Below are 20,620 nucleotides of genomic sequence, written 5' to 3'. Positions count from 1 at the left end.
CAGGGGATCTTCCATATTCTTAAAAATATCTTTCTTTTTTTTCTTCCCCACTAGTACAAGAAATCTCATACATGCTTTTTCATAATTTATGTCTTTATCCCTAGCACATAGCACAGGGCCTCTAATATATTTGAATGACATTTGTTAAATTTGAATAGTGAGGGAGTAAAGATGCATACTGGGCCTCTAAGCAGGATAGAAATGGAAATGCTAGTTTAGATAGAAAAAGGAGTGTTTGCTGTGAGGTTGGGAGCTATGAGCTCACTAAGGTGTAGGCCGCCAGGGGAACTGGGTTACTCTTACCTTCTAAACATCATTTATATGACTCTGAATAATGTAAACAAAGAGATACTTATAATTTTCTGAGAACCACTAGAAAGTTGAAACTCATAGTTCTTAATGTTTTCTATAAAAAGTTTTAGTAAAATTTTTTGAAAACTGCTTGTTAATCATTCTGTGAAAAATATTTGGATAAAAAGTTATATGAATTAAACTTAGTTTCTGAATAATTTAAAGTCATGGAAAATAAGCACTGCTAAGCTAAGCTAAGTCACTTCAGTCGTGTCCGACTCTGTGCGACCCCATAGACGGCAGCCCACCAGGCTCTCCCGTCCCTGGGATTCTCCAGGCAAGAACACTGGAGTGGGTTGCCATTTCCTTCTCCGATGCATGCAAGTGAAAAGTGAAAGGGAAGTCGCTCAGTCGTGTCTGACTCTTCGAGACCCCATGGACTGCAGCCTGCCAGACTCCTCCCTCCATGGGATTTTCCAGGCAAGAGCAGAGTACTTCAATAAAACTGAAAATTTTGCTGTAGTGAAAGGTGGGCCCAGCAAAATTCTTCCTGCTGTTCCAGCTTCTGTGTGAATGAAGGTGCTTTGTGCAAAGCAGTTGTTCCTATTTTTGTATTTTCTGTTGCCACACTCGACAGATGCTTTCACCATCTCAGGTTGTTCCATAGTAAAACTTCACTTGGTTCCATTAGTTAAAATGACAGTTGGTTAATGGGTCAGGCTTAAATATAAACAGGGTAAAATGACTCAGTGATTGTACATTGTACCTAGAGGGGTACGTAAGCCATACTGATCACTGAAGGCTGGCTTATATAGCTTCTTTACAGTAGTCTCTGTTTGAAGTGTTGGATTGGCCAAAAAGTTCTTTCAAGTCTTTTTTGTTGTTGTTGTTTTTGTTTTCCCTTTTTCCCCATAAGATCTTGTGGCAAAACCCACCGGCCAACCCAATATAGCCTTCAGAATTTTTAGAAAACTAATTTTGCCCTTCATATCTTGTGTTTGGGAAAACAGAAGAAACCCTTTTGTTAAAGCAAGGATGAGTGAATAGCTAGTGGAGAAGACTAACAATAAATTGTTCTTAATCTTAGGTAAAGAGATCCTTGAATTTATGTAAATCAAGCTCTGTTCAGTTTTATTGTGGCTGGTAGAGTTGAGCTGAGGGGCCCAGAGGACAGAAAATTGAGGTTGAAAAACTTTCTAGCAACCAAAAGACAGTTCTCTGTCTCCGCTGAGAAGCATAGGCCATCCTGAGTGTACTCTGCAGATTGTAGCCTGTATGTGCAGAGAGTCTGTGCCCTGACTGCACATCGCGCCCTGGTGCATCTGTAGCTGCTGGGGACTGAGTGGGCTCAGCTCATCTTATCTCCCTGTTCACAGCAGACAGCACTGTCAGGCTGTCATGAAGTTACTTTTTTTTTTTTGGCTGTAAATGCTCACTATTTCCTTTCTTTCAAATTAAATAGTACTTTTAACTTTGCCTGAATATGTCATGGCCATTTTACAGTTAATTACATAAAAATTGTTTTGATGCTTTCACGTATGGTTTTCTCATACTGTAATTAAAATCTAACAAAAGAGTCAGTTGTATAGGTTTAACCAAAATGAAAACCTAAACCAGTCAGTGAATTATTTTCTTTCACTCTTATCACCTGCAGTTCTTTAACTAAACTTAAGTAGGTTCTTATATGATTTTTGTTGGAATTTTTTGTTTCCTTATCTAGACACAATTTGGAGAATAGGTTGCCCTAACAAAAAAGAAAGAAAAAAACTAAGTTACCTTATGAAAAGGAAATGAATGAGCAGCTTTTGTTTGACAGAAGCATGGCTGCCTGGTGTTATATATTTCACATTAGTTCTATAGCAACTTCATGGAAGCAACCCAGTCTTTTTTTTTTTTTTTTTAACACAGGAAAATTTGAAGTATGACATGAGTTGTCATTTATGGTAAGGAAAAATTGTTTAAATGTGGAACTTCTGCTGAAAGGAAGGGAAAAATTATAAATGATTTTTTTTATTAGCAAAATTATTCAGAGGGAAAAAACAGAAAGTGAGTTGCTTTGGCCAGAGGGTGGAAGAAACTAGAAGTCCCTTCTGCTCTTTTGTGAGCCTAAGGCATAGCTACCGAAGTTTCAGAAGCACAGTCCCTTCACTCCAGCACTTTCCTCCCAGTACCTAAGGTGAAGACTGCAGGCACAGGAGCAGACCAGAACATTCATGCACCTTCTCATCATGACGTTGTCTGTAATCATGAATAATTAGACCAAAAAAAAAAAAAACCCTAAAACCCATGTCCTTCAAAGGGCAATAGCTAAGTAAATTATGAGGTTTTAAAAATTATTTTATTGAGGCGTACTTTACATAGTATATAATTCACAGGTTTCAAGTGTGTAATTCAGTGGGTTTTAGTAAGTTTACCAAGTTGTACAACCATCACAATAAACCCGTTTTGAAACATTTGTATGCTTTCAGTAACATCCTTATGCACATTACACCCCCTGCCCAAGCAGCTACTTACTGTGCTCTCTTTCTCTATAAATTTGCTTTTTGGGATGTTTCATATATAAACTATGGTTTATCTATTCACAAGGTTGCAGGAATGAAAAATCATGAGGTAGATAGATAAAAAAACCATCATGGAAAAAACACATAAGCCATGTTTAATTTTAAAAAAGTAGTAGTACAGAATCAGTAGAATGTCCTATGTTAACACTTATGTGTTCTTTAAAAATCCACGAAACTAATATTCTTGTATGCATTTTAAGTGTGGTTTTTAAAAACAAAACTGGAAGGATGGAGCATGCCCAAGTGCTAAGAGCTTACCTCTAAGTGTGGCTCTTGGATTGGGGAATGGGTTGTCATGGAGGTTATTTGCCTTATTTTCATTATTTGCATTTTTTGCAAAAATAATGTTTTTATGTATTCTGTAACCAAAAATTCTTGAAATATTTTTTACTTGAAACTTTGTTAATATATTTTACCACTTAGGTTTAGTTCTTAAAGTTCTTAATTAGCTGTTCTTATTTAGCTTTGGAAATGCTAAATGAGCTCGTATTAAAGATTTTACTTTTTATTTTAAAAAGTGGATTTCAGCATGTAAATAGACAAAAGTGTACACACATTCAAATTAATAGTCTATCTAAATAAGAATTCCTAATGTGTATAAACATTAGAAACAAAACGACTTAACTATTTTCAATGAGTCCTTTTCCTCTTTACTTAAATTGTGCTTCTTCTCTTTCCTAGTGCGGCTGGAGGTGAAATCTTTGACCAATGTGTTGCAGACAGAGATGAAGCCTTCACGGAAAAAGATGTTCAGAGACTCATGAGGCAGATTTTAGAAGGTGTTTGCTTCTTACACGCTCATGATGTCGTTCATCTTGACTTGAAGGTAAAGAAACTGAATCACTTTCCTGTTTTAAGGTTGCTGGAGAATCACACCCCAGATGTGAAATGTTTCGCAGTGATTTATTCAAACATTTGTCAGGTCTGTGTGTGTCATTGGGTTACAAGGAAGTAAGAGTTGAATCTTTATTCTTATCCTCTAGCCAGTTTTTCAGGGAGAGAATGCACACGTGTGTTCCTGGGAAGATAAATAGTGACATGTTGCCCTAGAAATGGAGCTTCAGCAATATTTCTGGGTGGGTGCAGGCTTCCTGGTGGAGACAGGGCTTGAAATGCTGGTGGTGGTGGTGTAGTTGCTCAGTCATGTCTGACTCTTTGTGGACTTCCTGGTCATGCCAATCCTGGGGATCCAGGCGCCACCCACAATTGCTGCTGGATTGCACGCCCTGACGCCTTACACACACGATGCTGTACACGCGCCGTACTGCGGGAGTGTCGAAAGTGGGCGGTCACACCGCAGGAGACCGTGGGAGCGCTTGGGGGACAGTTTTTGAAGGCAGTTGTGGACACGTGTGCGCTCACGTGTAGTCCCAGGAGGCTGATGCTGCAGTGGCCTTAGAGATCACCTGGTGAAACCCTGAGAGCATGCATCAGGCAGCTGGAGCTCTTGTTTTTCCCCCTGAATGTATCATATGCATTAGAAATTCAAAAATCCTTGCTGCAAGACATAGCCACCCGTGCTTCCCGAGGGAACACTTGCCAGGAAGGGATGGTCTTTGCAGTCCCGCCTTCAGTGAACTCAGACTTTTAAGAAGCCTCAGTATCAGACCTGCAAAAAAAATTCCCCAAAGTCGTGTTTGTGCTGAGCCTTCTCTCATGTTTGGTTTTACACACTCAACTTTGTAAAAGCATACATTTAATTTTATGACATTTTGCTAGTTTTATGATGTAGAAAGGACCTCCACGAACAGAACCCCAATTTAAATAATATCACACCTTTAGGAAATGAGCTCTCAATTTATGACAGCTCCACCTGTGACATTATCCAGACTAGAAACTAATTAAGTAGCGAGTCAGACAGGTTGCCGACACTGTGTGTCATGCATCTTTGATGTTACTTGAAAGCAGTCAAGGGTGAATATTAAGTTCTTGACTACCAGGTTTGACTGTGTATTTACACAAGGAAATTACATCCCTTTCTCCCCAATACACTCAGTATAAATTGTGTTCCTTTCTCCCCAGTATACTCGGTGTAAAGTACTTCCCAGATTTAATAGAGGCTTTGATGATGGGCCTTTGATGTTGGAAACAGGACTCTTCCATGTTTCCCAGACCCAGAGGAGCTTGAAGACAAGGTGGCCCGGAGGGTTCTCAGCCTCTCCCCTGCCCTCTTGCTCCTCACACACGTAGTCTAGCTCAGCTGTTAGTGAACTGTGGAGGGAAAGGTCAGAGGTGGGGTTGGAAAGGCAGCCATGCAGACGGAAATGATTTCTACCAAAAGGTCATTCCCAAGTTGGCTTGCATGACCCTTTTGAGTTTGGACAAAGAGTGTCTACTGTCCTTTTAACAGCCATCTGACCAGTGACAGTGTGTTTATAATGTTGACTCTCAGTTAATTGCTAAGAGCTTGAAAGACTAAGCTACAGAGCTAAATGTATATTAGGTGTGTGCTAAGTTACTTCAGTCACATTGGACTCTTTGTAACCCCACGACTGTAGCCCGCCAGGCTCCTCTGTCCATGGGATTCTCCAGGCAAGAATACTGGAGTGGGTTGCCATCCCCTTCTTCCTGACACAGGGATCAAACCCTCATCTCTTACGTCTCCTGCATTGGCAGGCGGGTGCTTTACCACTTGTGCCACCTGGGAAGCTCTGTTAAAAACGATAACCCCAATATATATGGTAACTTTGAGTCATTAGACCATTTTTATATTCCCTGTGATGATGAAAATGGGCAATTCTTGTCCCAGAGGCAGAAGTTAGTTAGGCAGCTATTAGAGTTGCCCCTGTGAAAAGACAATTGCAAGAATGGGAAATACACTCTTCAGTAAGTAAGAACCCGGGCAGTCAGTTTGTGCAAAGACTGACTGATTCACTGAAGACCCTCAGCCAGATGCAGGCAGGCCTCGGAGAAGTCGCAGGTTTGCTTCCAGACACCACAGTAAAGTGAATATCTCAATAAAGAAAGTTTCACTGTCTTTCCCAGTGCCAAGGTTATTGATCACAGATCAGCACGACTAATATAATGAAAATGTTTGAGATATTTCAAGGATTACGAAAATGTTCAGAGTCAGGACAAAGCTCAAGTCTCAAAATCATCTCAGTAATGTGAGCTGGTCCTGGGCATAGTGGCCTGCTTTTACATCAGCCAGGAGGAGGACTGACCAAAAGGTGCACAAATATCAGTCTTAAAACCCAAGGTTGGGGCTTCCCTGGTGGTCCAATACAGGGGACGCAGGCTCGAGGCTCGATCCTTGGTCGGGGCACTGAGATCCCACATATTTCCAAAAAACAAAAGTCAAAAGATAACCAAGGCTGTTTGTGTTCCAGTGGTCTTATACTGGTCAGACCTTTCACCATTCTGTACTAGGCGTTCAGTCATTAAACCTTCCCCCACTGCCACGTGTATGATGGGAAGGAGAGGAGCAGCCTCGGCATTGGAAGCTGGAACTTTTCCAGTCGAGATTTAAATAAACAGTTCCTCCAATTTATTTGGTCAGGATTATTAACGTGTTTCTGTATTTGACCTGGGTTTTAGTGCATAGAAAGTCAATTTAACTTAGACTTTCATTGCCTGATAAAATGTTGCTCAAAATTTTGTCCATGGTACCTTAAACTTTATTGAGCAGATTAGCCTCAACTTTACAATGGTCTTATCCAGTGGTGACTCTCAGTAAATGATAAATAGACGATGTGCAGAGGTGAATATACCCAGGTAAAGAAAAGGATTCCTCCTTGAAGCTGAGAAATAAGATTTTGGGAAGATGTCTCTATTCCCGTTGTCTGAGGATGGTGTGTGTGTTTCCTGTGTATTCCACCCCCATTACCCCTCAGTGGACCTTCTTTCTTTCTACTTGGGATGCATGCATCTTAAATTAGAATTAAGTGTTGTGAGCCACAGCCTTGATGGTGAACTGGATTCTACAAAAAGGAGGACTGCCTGAGCTGTGAATTTTAAGTTTCTTATCTTTGTTTTTAGCACTTATTTTCACTTATGGAAGTGGATTTATTTCTCCATCAGAGACTGATGGAGACTATAGTCTTTTATTTAGAGGAGTAAGTTCTACTTTAAAAATGTACTGGTGGTCAAACCCGGGCACAGTTGGTCGAGAGGACACAAAAAAACATAACTCTGAAATTCCATGAAATGGCTGTGATTTTATTATGAGATGTGTGTTTTCTCTAGAAATCTCTTTCAAGGGTTTAAGGTCTCTGACTGTGGCAGATCATGGACACTTGTGACTAAGCCTGGATTTCAACTACTACAGTTACATTCTAATAACTTGGTCACACAAACACAGAATTTACTGCATTACCACTCGACCAGCAAGCTTTTGAATAACAACTAAAGAAAGCATTTCCCAGGGAATATAAAGGGTAAACCAAATGTAAGGGAAAAACATTTAAGGGAATAAATGGCATTTACAGACATCCCCAGAATGAGCATGTCTTATTAATCACAAGTGACCCTTCAGATCCAGTGATTAGCAGTACTTCTCTCGGCGTTTTTGGTGTACTGGGAAGGGTGAAGCATGCGCAGTGATGAACGTATATTCAGAGCCAAATGCCTCTCATCTAATTTGCCTGAAAAATGACATTTGATTGTAACTAGTATTTCTTTATTGTAATAAAATTACAGTTGCTTTGAGAAGTTGGGGACTTACAATCACAGTGCTGAATAGGACTTTTTTCCCTGAAAAATTAGCTAGAAGCTAAGTAACAAAGAGCACGTGGCTTTATAAGGAGGTTCATGTTACCAAAACCTCACTGAAAAGAGAAATTGATTCTAACACTGGTCAGTTAAGCTTCTCAATCTTTGGGGGCAGGAGAGTGCTTTACCGGGTTTGGGTATTTATAACAGTCGAGCATGCCTCTGCAATGGAGACTTCTGTAGTGACAGCAATTTGTTATTTTAGTATTTTATTCAGTTTCAGGTGTTTACTGTAGCCAAACTTTTTGTAATTTAAAAAACAAAACAGGTTTTTATACAAAATTAGAGATAATACTGGCCACGGTACGATTTTTTCACTATAGGCAGAAAAGCCTTAGTTCTTCTATTGCATAGTGGTAATAATTAGCACATTGAGTAAGAGACACTCAGAATTCTCTTACATTTCTTGGGGTGTCATTTGAATCTTTTTCCCCCTCTTAAGGAGTTTATGGCTGCACCATCAATCCAGTGCCACTAGCTGCGTGGTGCAGAGCTGAAATGGGCTCCAAGTGTGAAGTCCATACCAGAGCTCTGAGACTTGGTGTGAAAAAAAGTAAAATATTTCAGTAATTTTGCATATTAGTTACCTGTTGAAGGTATGAACTTTTAGATAAATTGAGTTAAATGAATATATTTAATTTCACCTGTTTCATTTTACTTTTTGTAATATGGGTGCTAGGTAATCTTAAGCTGTGTTCTGGGATTCATATGACCTTTCTGTAACAGGACAGCTCTGGTTTCAAGGGGATCAGGAGATGTTTAAGCCAAAACAACCGGTCCTGTATCTCTTAGCCTCTCCATTCATTTTTCCGCCTACTGTAAGCTAGTTTTTTCTTCCACAACTTTACTGAAAGTTACCTTCTCCGAGTTCCTTCATGGTCCTCGTTCTTCCCTTTGTCCTGTTTGATGGAGCGATTCTTCATGGCTCCCCTCCTCTGATGTTACACCTGGATTCTCACTCTGACCAGCTTCTCCTCCTCCTTGATTCTCGTTGTGTCCCCTAAACGTAGTTATCAGCAAGCCTTCATCCAGGCCACATACACACTTCCTCTTGTTTGTGTCATGCTTAATCTTTCCCTGCTGGTTCAGACGGTAAAGCGTCTGCCTGCAATGCGGGAGACGCGGGTTTGATTCCTGGGTCGGGAAGATCCCCTGGAGAAGGAAATGGCAGTCCACTCCAGCACTCTTGCCTGGAAAATCCCATGGACGGAGAAGCCTGATAGGCTACAGTCCATGGGGTCGCAAAGAGTCGGACACGACTGAGCGACTTCACTAATCTTTCCCGTGTGCTCTTGGCCCCAAAGCCCTGTCCTCAGCCTTGCTCTCTCTCCAAATTGGCTTTCCAGCTGTCCTGGGTGGTCCTGAGAAAACTGAAGAGACGGTCCTGTCTGTGGACCTGGCGGATCAGTCCGCGAATGACAGGAGCTCCCTCTTCATGTTCCTGCCTGTCATCACTCCAGTGGCCTGTGCATTTTGCCTCTAACGTGTGAGATGTCTTCTCTTTTCTTTCATTCCTTGTTCCATCACACTGCCTCAGTCTCTCTCCCTCTGCTGCTGCTGCTGCTAAGTCGCTTCAGTCGTGTCCGACTCTGTGTGACCGCATAGATGGCAGCCCACCAGGCTCCCCCGTCCCTGGGATTCTCCAGGCAAGAACACTGGAGTGGGTTGCCATTTCCTTCTCCAATGCATGAAAGTGAAAAGTGAAAGGGAAGTCGCTAAGTCGTGTCCGACTCTTCGCGACCCCATGGACTGCAGCCTAGCAGGCTCCTCCGTCCGTGGGATTTTCCAGGCAAGAGTACTGGAGTGGGGTGCCATTGCCTTCCCCATCTCTCCCTCTGGGGGCCTTTAAAAACAGGCCAAAGGCACATGTTTTAGAAGGCTGTTCCCAGCCGCAGGCGTGCATCTGGCAGCTGCTGCATGCACCGTGCTGTGGGATGGCTCCCTGTTGCCCTTGGGCCTGTGGTCTGTCTTCCCTGGATGCCCTCTTGTCCCTCCCCTCCCTCTGCCTCCTGCCAGGTGCTTCCGAATGGCCCGCAGAGCCCTGCAGGTCCTCCCCCCGACCCCATTTCCTGCCAGCCTCATACTTGCCTGTCACCTCTGTGTTTGTCTGCAGCTTGCAGTTCTTCCTTTTGCCTCCCCCAACCCCGAGATGCTCCACCATGACTGGCTCCTCCTTAACATTTGTGTCCCTTCAAATACTGCTTCCTCCAGGAAGCCTTCCCTGACTGTCCTAGAAATAGCATCCATACTCAAACATACTTGCGAGGCATGCTGTCACCCTTTACCCATTCTGGGTTCTCTGTAGAGCTAAAAATTACCTGGAGTCGTACTGTCTGTTGGTACTTATTTGACCCTGTTGGAACGGGGAACACATCTTGTTTTCTTCCATTTCCCCTGGTCACAGCTCACTAGGCAGTCCATGAAACTTGGCTGAGTCAATGGTGAAGTCCTTTTTCCCCTTCAGGGTCTGCTCCCTGGCCTCCTCTGGAACTCTCCAAGGTAGAGTCCCTTCCTCTTGCTCGTTTAGTGCCCATACGCTTTGCGGACTGCAGTACTTAATGAAGCACAGCAGAGTCAGTTGAGCCTGACAGGCCCATCTGTTTCTCTTCTGATTATGAACTCAGGACAGTAAGGGCTTATTGCTCATAGTCATGTTATCACCTGTCGTGACACAAAGTAGAGACCCTCTCAGGGCTTTTTTGTAGAGTTCCCTTTGTTCTTTTCATTTACTCAGTCAGTACCAGTGCCTGTCTGCCCTGAGGGTGGGGCCCTGAGCCTGGTGATGCCACCAAGCTGTAGACTACCAAGCTGTAGTCTACAGATGCCACCAAGCTGTAGACTCTTCCCACTCACCACTTCTGAATCCAAACTGTGATAGACCTAAAGCACTTTCATAGTAGAGAAGGGTAGGCAGGATGGTTGAGTCAACAGTAAGATACCTTTTCCTTAAATTGTTGTTGTTGTTTGTTTTTAAATGCCTTTTAAGAGGTTTTTTTTTTTGGCCATGGGATCTTAGTTCCCTGACCAGGGCTCAAACCTGCACCGCTTGCATTGGAAACACGGAGTCTTAACCACTGGCCCGCCAGAGAAGCCCTACGACCCCTTTTAAAGAGAGGACCCATCTGACCTCAGCTTCCTGTGTCACAGCACAGCCCTTCACGACGCTGCTTCCCTCCCGCGCTAGGTCCTCTCACCAAGTTGACAGGAGGCAAAGCAGAACAAGATGAGTGCTCTAGGTGGAGGACGGGCGGTGTGCAGAGATGCTGTTGTGAGAGAGAGCAGGCGCAGGTGTGAGGGGCTGGCAGCGTCCCAGAGCCTGACTTTGCCTGATCACGGGAAGCAGATGCGTGAGGAGTCTGGGGAGCCGGGTCGAAGCTCGCCGTGCCAGGGGCTTCTGGACCCCAGTGAGTAGTGGGGAGGTTATTGTAGGAGCTGGGGATAGCTGCTGAAAGGGTGTAGGCATGGCACAGAGGACAAGGACCCTGCTGGCTGCAGTCCGGGCAGTTTTCTGTTGCAACTAAGCAAACAGTGATGGTAGCTGGAGTTAACAACCTGTGGTGGGAGAGAAGACAAAGTCTGGACATGCCTGCATCTAGGATTTAAAGTCAGTAGAATATGGTGACAGAATAGCTAGAAGGCAGAGCAGGGGGAGGGAGGAAAGACGGAGATGCTTCTCAGTGTTGTGTCCTGGCGGCTGCGAAGAGCATCAACTGAGATGCCCACAGAGGGGTAGGAGAGTCTGACTTGGGAGGAAAATAGGGGTGGGTCTGATTGGAGCTTGCAGAATTTGAGGTGCCCCTGAGACATCAGAGGGGAGAGGTTAGGTAGGAGTTGGGTGAAGAGATCTGAGCCAGAGATGAGGATGGTAACTCCTGAGCTGCCGGTGACAGTTCTGCCTGTGATGTGGGTGGGCGCTGTGTGGCGGGAGTGGGGTGACGAGACGAAGGCGCCGCCAGGTCAGGATCTGGGGACCCGGCGATTAGCAGGCGGCTAACGGGAGACCAACGACAGAGGAGATGGCAGCAGCCAAGAGTTGGGAGGAGAGCCAGGAGAAAAGGAGTTCACAAACAGGGAAGGAGCAGTAGTGTCGGGTGCCACTGAGACGGTACGCAGAAGAGCGCCCCAGCCCTCTAGTGAGCCGGGCCGCAGACGAGAAGATGGCAGTCGGATGGAGCAGCCAGGTGTGAGTGGAAGGGAAGGCGGACGACCATCAGTACCGCCCTCGAGAGCACATGTGTGACGGGGGAAATAGGAAATTACTGTAGAGCAGTTTGTCTTGTATAAGCCTTTGCAGAGGAGACCCACGCACTGTGCCTGGAGTGAGAGGCGAGGATAAATTTGTCAGGCAGTGCAGAAAGGGGCTTCCAAGCAGAGGTGAGGCCAGAGGTGTGTACCATGTGTGTTGTTTAGGGGACTACAGCCCAATCTTTTGGGAACAGATTCCCCACAGAAGCCCCTGGAAGGTGGGGGGCAACTCACTCCATTATTCTTGCCTGGAGAATCCCGTGGACAGAGGAGCCTGGCAGGTACAGTCCATGGGGTCGCCAAGAGTCAGACATGACTAGGTATGCATGCTTCTCAATTTATCTTTGGAAATATTCTTAGTAATGAAAGACAGTAAATGCAGACCCTTTATGAAGCAAATATAAACTCTTTCACATCTCATGCTTTATTTAAAAAAATTCTGATGAATCTTACATTCTGGTCCATAATACATCTGCTTCACTTTTCACACCGAAGTGTCGTCTTCAAATGAGTGAAAATGGCTCCAGGAATATGAAGCTTATTGATCCTGTGGATTTGGGTAGTGCTCACCATCACCATGTGCCTCCACCCCCTGCCCCCACTCCTTTGGAGATTTGTATGTTGCTGAAGAACAGCAGCTGGACAACAGGGAGAATATCGTGATCAGACTTGCACTATAGGAAGATTATTGTATGAAAAGGATGGGCTGAAGGTAGGGAAAACTAGAGATGCAGGGTTCTGTCCAAGTAGGAAATAATGAAATCCCAGACTTTAAGCGGAGGAGATGCTGAGGTCTAGGAACTAGAATGAGCGTGACTGGTGGCTTCATTCGATCTGACAGTGGTAGAAAATGGAGACAGAATTTTATGATGATTCCCGCTGTTTGACTTGGGCATTGAGACAGGAATCTGTAACCAGAAGTGTTTTCTGCATTGAAGGCCTTGCCCCGAGGCAGAACCCGGAGGTGTGGCACACTTCAGCCAGCTGAAAAGATCTGATTTTAATTGGTGCTGTGAGTCTGGAGAGGACTGAAGTTTCGCTGGTAGATAAAATTGCTCAGAAATAGAATGCAGAGTGTCAGGAGGATGTCAGTCAGCAAGAGATCTTGAGCAACACCAATACTTAAAAGGAGGACAAAGAAATCCCAAGAAAAGGATTTATAGACAGGGATCCATAGAAGGAGGGGTATATCCAAGAAGGATTGTAGGGATGTCCACAAGTTCTGATTGTCCAGCGGTGAGTGCCTGCAGGACACCAGGATGTAGTGGGCCTTCAGCTATTAAAGATAATGTGCCCTTAGTGAGACCAGACTGAGCTGAGGGGGCAAATTCCGATTCAACTGGGTTGAGAAGTGGTCGAAGTGACCTTGCTTTCAACAGCCGAGCTTTGAGGGAGGGAGTGGATTGGGTAGAAAGAGATTCAGTGTCATAGGGGAGGGTTTTTTCTTTTAATAAGTGGTTTGGTTTTTAAGATAGGAATAGATGCATATTTATGTACTGAGGAGAAGCTAGCATCAGAGAAGAGACAGTACGAAGCCTCCTGCCTTACACATAGGAAGTGTGCTGTAAGCAGAGCTGTTTAATGAATGACTGTCCACTGGTAAATTTCTCACTCTCAGTTCCACAGGTAAAATCTGTATGCTTTACAGGCTACCTATTCTTTTTCCTCTTCGTACACAATCATGATTTATTAATTTGGGGGTGTCATTTTTTAGCCTCAGAATATTCTGCTGACAAGTGAATCTCCACTGGGTGACATTAAGATAGTGGATTTTGGTCTTTCGAGAATAATGAAGAAGAGCGAAGAACTCCGAGAGATCATGGGCACCCCTGAGTATGTGGGTGAGTATCTGTCAGAGCGGGGTGTGCCTTCTGTTTAGGGACAGGCGTCGCCTTCACTGAGGAGCTCACGTGTGGTGTGATTAGTGGTGGGGCCAGCCATCCACTGTGTTGGAATTCTGCTGTCAGAGAGCCCTTCCTTTGAGTTAAAAAACCGAAAACTTTAAAGAGTAAGGTACCAAATTGGTGCTTCATTCTAAGTGGAGTGGGCTTCCCTTGTGGCTCAGCTGGTAAAGAATCAACCTGCAATGAAGGAGACCTGGGTTCAGTCCCTGGGTTGGGAAGATCCCCTGGAGAAGGGAACAGCAATCCACTCCAGTGTTCTGGCCTGGAGAATTCCGTGGAATGTATAGTCAGCCCCTGGGGTCAAAGATACGACTGAGTGACTTACACTTCACTTAGCAGTATAGGATATCAGGTTATCTGAGGGTGGAAGGATATTGAACAAGTAAAGGACCTATTAGGAACTTCAAGTTGGTAATAAACATCGTGAAAGTCATTGCAAGGCCTGTGATTGCACGTGTGTGGGAAATACCGGGTATTCTGCTATGTTGATACAGAGCTGAAAGCTGCTGGCAGAAGGAAAGAGGAGAGAGCCGTTCAGGTCATGAACCATGGCTTCTAGGTTGGTAGATAAAGTAAACTGGGACCTTTTTTGATAGACAAGAAGAAAGGTGGAGCACAGAAGGATTAGTGGTTTGAATGAGGTTTAAAAAAGAGATCTCTATAGAAGAGCAAAGCAGTGAAATAATTTAAAGGTTGTGACTGGGGATTACAGTTGTATTTAAAATCTGAGTAGAAACGGTTCTTTGTGATGACAAGCCCTTGGATATAGCTCTGGAAGTTCAGCTTCTTTATACCAGGGGTCAGGTCCCACAGGTCGTTGTGGAAGCTGCCTGGGATGACGGCAGCCCTGGGAGGATGAGGATGGCTTTTGTGGCCGCGGGTGAGAGCTGAAGATGAGAGAGAATACTGTGGCCCTGTCTGGGGGGAAAGGTTTGCCTGCAGGCAGAGGTGTGAAGAGGATGGGAGTCTCCTCCTAGAAGACCTGGAGGCTGGGCAAAAAATAGAATGAGAAAAGAGAGTGGTATGTAGAAAGGGAAAAAGGATTCCAGAGCATCCAGAAGCCCCAGGGCACAGTTAGGGTTGAGAAAAACAAAGCTAATAGGGCTTTTTTTTTTTTTTTAATAGCACAAAAAATAATTTGAAATTTTAAATTGCTTTCTAAAGTCCTGCGATTTGAAACAGCAGACTCTTTACTAAGTAATAAAAGATACCACAGGCAGGAAAACACCATTCAAATATTGGTTTTTTGGGTTTTTTTGGTGGACTAGAACACTTAATTTCCTGTATGCTGACTGATAACGCCTCATGACCACAGTGTAAGGGTTAGGAATGTGGCTTAATGTGCTGCTTCAGGGCAAGTAGCCGGATGTGTTAGCCAGCAATTAGTGGGTGGCTTTGTAAAGCAGAAGAAACACAGATGACTGCAGACTGAAGGGCTATGGACTAAGATACCAGCAGGAATTACTGCACTGAGTTTTGGGCTTTGTTTGCTTGTTTTCCAATGTTTTCTGCTCTGTGGTAAATTCTCCATTTTCTATCAAGAGCTTTTTTCCCTCCAAAAAATAAAACTTTATTATAAAAAAACAGTATGAGCCCAGTTGGGAAAAACTGAAATGATTCAGTATATAGTACAGAGAAACCTGAGGGCTCTCCTGCCTGCCTTCCGCTGGCCTGCCCTTTAAAGGGGAGTTGGAGCCACCTTTGCCCTGGTGTGCTCTGCTCCACGCTGGTGAGCCATGTGACCTCGGTACCCAAGCCGCTTTGTGCCACACGCCTCTCTGTCCACGAAACAAGGCTGTGCAAGTCCTGCCTCATTGATCTGCCCAGTGGTGGTCTTCTGTCAGTGTTGAGCACATCAGAAACACTCAGAAAAGTAACCGATGTTACCTCCTCCCCCCTCTACCCACCATCTGCTGCTCTCTTGGTTGTTTTACTTTTTCCCAGTAATTGGGATTTTATGCATTTGATTTTAAATTTCCTGGCAGTTTCTTTTGAAACTTTTAAGTAATATTCATAATCTGTTTCTCAGCTTTGCGTCTTCAGATAGGAGTTGAGGAAATCAGCCCTCCCCACTTCTCCCCCTCATATCCTCCCCCTGCCCCACTTCCTCCCCTTGTAGTATTCGAGGGCAGGTTTGACCCCAGCTACTAATGCATGTGCGACTTTGAGTGTTTTGGTTTTCCCTGAAACATTTCATTCCCTTTCTTATTGTAATTACCACAGTTTTTTAAGTCTTTGATCTGTTTTGAAATGGATTCAGTTCTTAACCGTCTTTGCATAGCCTGGCCTTCCTATCTGTATACTCATGAAAAAGAAATCATCTTTGGGTTGACTGGCATGTATCAGTGAGTAGTTTCCAAGGAGGATTTTTCTGAATTTCCCCTGTGGCCTCGCACACTTGGGGCTGCCCTTCTATTGCCTTGTCTGGGTGGCAGCGGTCTAGTTAGACGGCAGCAAAGCAGACTGCTTTCTCAACCCCGCGGAGCTGTCCTTGTTTTCTGTGCCTGATGCATGTCATCCGAAGATGCCCAGGGTATTTTCTACCCTTGTTAACTTTGAGTTACGGGCATTTTAAAGGCTCACTCCAGCCACGGCTTAGAGTAGATCAGAGGCAGGTCCAAAAGGGGTCTGGGGGGAGGTACTACAGACTCAAGGCAAGATTTAAAAGCAGGAACCTGTTAGAGCTGATGCTTGATTAGACAGAGGGGGTGGGGGAGTAAAAGTTATCACTTTATATGGTCGTATTTATGTATTCAAGTTTTTTTTTTTAAATTGCTAGGATCCAGCATTGGAGGTTAGAAGTACAAAAGGGAATTAAGCAAGTTAATTACAAATGTCTAGTTAGACTTTACACTAATTCATATTAATTTGATTTATACTGTGAACTTACTTCATTTCAGCCCAAACCTTGATAATGTCATATAGTTTTGAGTATTTAAATTTTTATCTCTTAACAGCAAATTTGACATTTTTCCACAAAACTAAATATTTTCTTTTGTTTCTGCTACTAGCTCCTGAAGTTCTCAGTTATGATCCTATCAGCACGGCAACAGATATGTGGTAAGAATCATTGATGAAAAATTGATCAGTTTTAAGAAATGAATCTGATACTGATTTTTCTTCCCTCTTCACTCTGATTTAGGAGCATTGGAGTGTTAGCATATGTCATGCTGACAGGAATATCGCCTTTCCTGGGCGATGATAAACAGGAAACTTTCCTCAACATCTCACAGATGAATTTAAGTTATTCTGAGGAAGAATTTAATGTTGTGTCTGAGTCAGCTGTTGACTTCATCAAGACACTTGTGGTTAAGAAACCTGAGTAAGTATTAGTCAATACTGATCTTTATCAATTTTTGAGCCATCTACTCTGAACAAAAGCAGATTAACAACTGAAACCCCAAAATGAAGACATGAAAACATAGATATAAACCCAGATTAAAATCTTTGGCTTTTTATGTCTGTTGAAAGAAAAGTGGCAGAAATTAAAATGTTTTCAGAAAATGTGAAAAGCACCTCAGTGTAACAGACATTTTCCATCTGTTCTTCGTCTTTCAAGGGAGCTTTTCAGAGATAACTTGCTTAAAATACTATTTTTCAACATTGTGGAGAATGGTTTTTGCAAGCAAATGCTAAAACTTCGTTTAATTCAGGAACTACAGTAAGATTTTTGCCAGCTCTTCGTATGTCCCCAAATACAATCCCTTAGGCCTGACTTATGGTTGAAGTTTTAAGCCATCTTGTCCTAAGTGTAAACTGTGTATCCCTATCCAGAGATCGCGCCACAGCAGAGGAGTGTCTGAAACACCCATGGCTGACTCAGAGCGGCGTTGACGAGCCTGCTTTCAAGGTCAGAGGGGCCTTAGAAGAAGGACATGCCCTCCAGGAAGCAGATCCTGTGTCTGAAAGTAATTCAGATACTCAGAAGCCAGAAACCGAGGAATCCATCGTAACAGAGGAGCTAATTGTAGTTACTTCATATACTTTAGGACAGTGCAGACAGTCTGAAAAGGAGAAAATGGAGCAGAAGGCCATTTCCAAACGATTTAAATTTGAGGAACCTTTGCTACAAGACATTCCAGGAGATTTTATCTACTGAGCAGTATTTCCCTTTAGAACTTTAACATTTCTACATTGGAAACATTATTTATGGACTTCTGACCAAATGGTACATGGACTGAAAATGGATGACCAGGTATCAGTGATAGAAACTTAAAGTAACTTTGTCAAACTTGTGGAGTGAGAGAAATCAAGCCAGATTTATCAAGTGACCGAGGAGGCTTCATGGGTAAAGTTACCTTTTTCAATGTTCTTTTTAAGAAGGGAGATGTTTGAACCTTTTATTTCTGCATCCTGCTTCTCCAGAATGAGAATTTATATGCAAAGACATCTGTATTCACTTTCTGTAAAAATCCAAGTAAAAGTGCCAAAATTAACACCTGTGTAAATCTGTTTTGCATTATTCATATGTATATCTGCATATATATATGTTGATACCTTTACTAAAATTGATACTTTTTCACTTTGGGTTTTTTTAGAGGGAGTAAGATTTTAAGTATTTTCCAAATTTTTGAGACCTAGAATAAATCCACTAGTTTAAAAATGTCTTATTTATATATTACTGCTTTATGTTGATTTAATTTGGCTTCTGTTGTCTGTTTTTTTCTCTAATGCTTGTCACCCCATCAATGAAAAACCTTGGCTAATTTGTTTTTCTTCAACATCACTAGTAAGAGTGGTGTGATTTTTCACCTCTGAAATGGTTCTGGTTTTCAAGGCCAAGGTTAAGTCATCCTGTCATATTCCACCAGTGCAAGCCTGCGTCTCCTTCGTCACGCCTTCCTTCATAGGCGCATCCCTGCACAGGACTGTCACTTTGGCCTCTTAGGAGAGTCACCGCTTACATGATCGGATCAACACAATGGTGCTTTGGTCAGTGAGAAGATGGTATAATGCTGTTTTTGTTAATAAAATCCCTAGGTGTCGGGAGAAGAAATAACAAAGCATATTCATGCTGACCATTGAGCCTCTACTTCTGCTGAGTTGTATTAGCCCCCAAGCTATATTGGGAAAACTTACAAAAAGCCAGAATATTTATAAACCTTTACTTTGCTCATAAGCAATTTGACTTTGGAGACTTGGTCATTAGGGAGCTACCCTTCCTTGTCCCCAAAAGACTTTGAATATACTCAGTAGCATTTATTTAGGGTTGAATACTTCAATTGTATCTGGGCCCCACAGTGAACAGTAAATTCCTATTGCTTAAAAAATGCAAATGTAAAAGTGGATGCTGTATAACTTAAAGCAACTAAATATCCTTCTTACATGGAACAGTCTGAGAGTCTTTATTTATCTTGTATTAGGTCCTAGTATCAAATTAATACAACCTGTCTGTGACCTGTATGCCGTGTGTACACGTGTGCTCTGTACTGTGAACTACTCAGGCCAGTCCCTCACAGTCTGCCAGGGAATCATACAATGCTCTCTTCCCAGCCTGGTTGCTCAGTTGTCAGCATCCGGAAGAAGGGGGCACCAAGCCATCTGTTCTAGGTCTGTGCAGGGGACCAGGTGGGACTTGGACATGCCTGGTCCCCGCGGGCTCCCAGTCCTGCCATGTGAGCATCGCAGCCTCTGTTGTTCCAGTACCATCTGATGAAACTGATTAGGTACTTCGCACCCTTGGGTTGCACTGTTTTCTCACTAAATTGGTATATTGATTTGTACAGTTTCCTAGAAACAAGCATTTCTAAACAAGCTCTAGAAAGAGGAAGAGGAAATTCTGCTGCAGTGGCAGTTTTTAGTGAAAACACACGGCCGCAATGCTAAGTCTCAGGTAAGTCTTGAGGTAAAATATAATTTTAGTCAAATTTTTATAAATATCTCCGAAAAAAATAGGTGAGAAAAAAAATACCCAGTATTTGAACAATTCGGTTTTATACTTGATGGATTTGTTCAGGTTTAAAATCAGAATCATGTGGACCACAGTTTATAGACTTTTTCCAAACAGTTTTAAAATTGTATCCATAATGAATACATTTAGTTGCTGAATTTGTAAAAGAGAAAAGATGTATTTTCTTTTAGCTGGACACTTTGTCACTTGTAGTACACTACTATCCTTAGCTGCTTTTGTGCTTTTTTTTTTTAATTTGCATATTTTTACTTTAGCATGTAAGGGTAAGTTTCTTTGATCTTTCTGATAGGTCTGATGCATTTAAAAGGTCAGGTTTATACAATGCTTTATTATTTTTAAAGCCCAGTACCAATTACTTTATTGGGTCGCAGAAACCTGAATGGCTCTGAATGTATGTCAAGCTTCATTCAGTTCAACAAGAATATCCTTAACCCCCTCCAGCTGCCTAGATCACGCCTGCCTGTGATGGAAGCAATAGTGTCAAGTCAACCGTTTGAATTCGTAGGGCATTTTGCTAATATTTTTCTTAAATATTTGCTTTTTGTCTTGAAGTGAGAAATTGTACAGCTTCTTTAGAAGCACACTGGTAAAGGATATATTGACACTTTTTGGTTTCTGTAATATAAGTAGAGCATTCAGAGTCTTCACAATTTTGGACCAAACCTTTCCATTACTTTATTTACCAAATAGCTCTGCACTTATCTAAAGCTGTTCATGTTAATTATTTCTTTTCACTAGTTTACAAAGGACTAAACTATACTATTGAGTTATCCATGCAGTTTAGAAATCCAGTTTTAATTATAGTAAAATTCAACGTATTTTAGCTTGATGAGTCGCTTATGAATTATGCAAAATGTACAAGTGGTTTCAGTCAATTGGGAAATTGTGTCCTAATGTTCCATTTTGTTTTCACCTGAATAGTAGAATATGGCTTTCTCCAGTAGTTACAGAGAGAGGTCAGATGCTAATTGTGGTATATCTTAAGCTTTTCCTATGGA

General features: G+C 42.8%; 1 protein-coding gene across 1 annotated transcript in view; it reads left to right on the top strand.

Moving 5' to 3' along the window:
- STK17A (serine/threonine kinase 17a) overlaps positions 1-19,042 on the top strand; it is a 37,976-nt gene extending 18,934 nt beyond the window's left edge. The window contains exons 3-7 of the mRNA XM_027968745.2: positions 3,534-3,678; positions 13,522-13,648; positions 16,723-16,771; positions 16,854-17,033; positions 17,486-19,042. Coding sequence (XP_027824546.1) covers positions 3,534-3,678; positions 13,522-13,648; positions 16,723-16,771; positions 16,854-17,033; positions 17,486-17,810 — 826 coding nt within the window. The 3' untranslated portion in view covers positions 17,811-19,042. The remainder of the gene's footprint in view (positions 1-3,533; positions 3,679-13,521; positions 13,649-16,722; positions 16,772-16,853; positions 17,034-17,485) is intronic.
- The last annotated feature ends 1,578 nt before the right edge of the window (positions 19,043-20,620 follow it).

Source organism: Ovis aries, chromosome 4 (assembly GCF_016772045.2).
Source record: "Ovis aries strain OAR_USU_Benz2616 breed Rambouillet chromosome 4, ARS-UI_Ramb_v3.0, whole genome shotgun sequence".
Lineage (NCBI taxonomy): Eukaryota > Metazoa > Chordata > Mammalia > Artiodactyla > Bovidae > Ovis > Ovis aries.
Note: the sequence above shows the minus strand (reverse complement) of the source record. Positions and strands in the feature narration are given on the sequence as shown.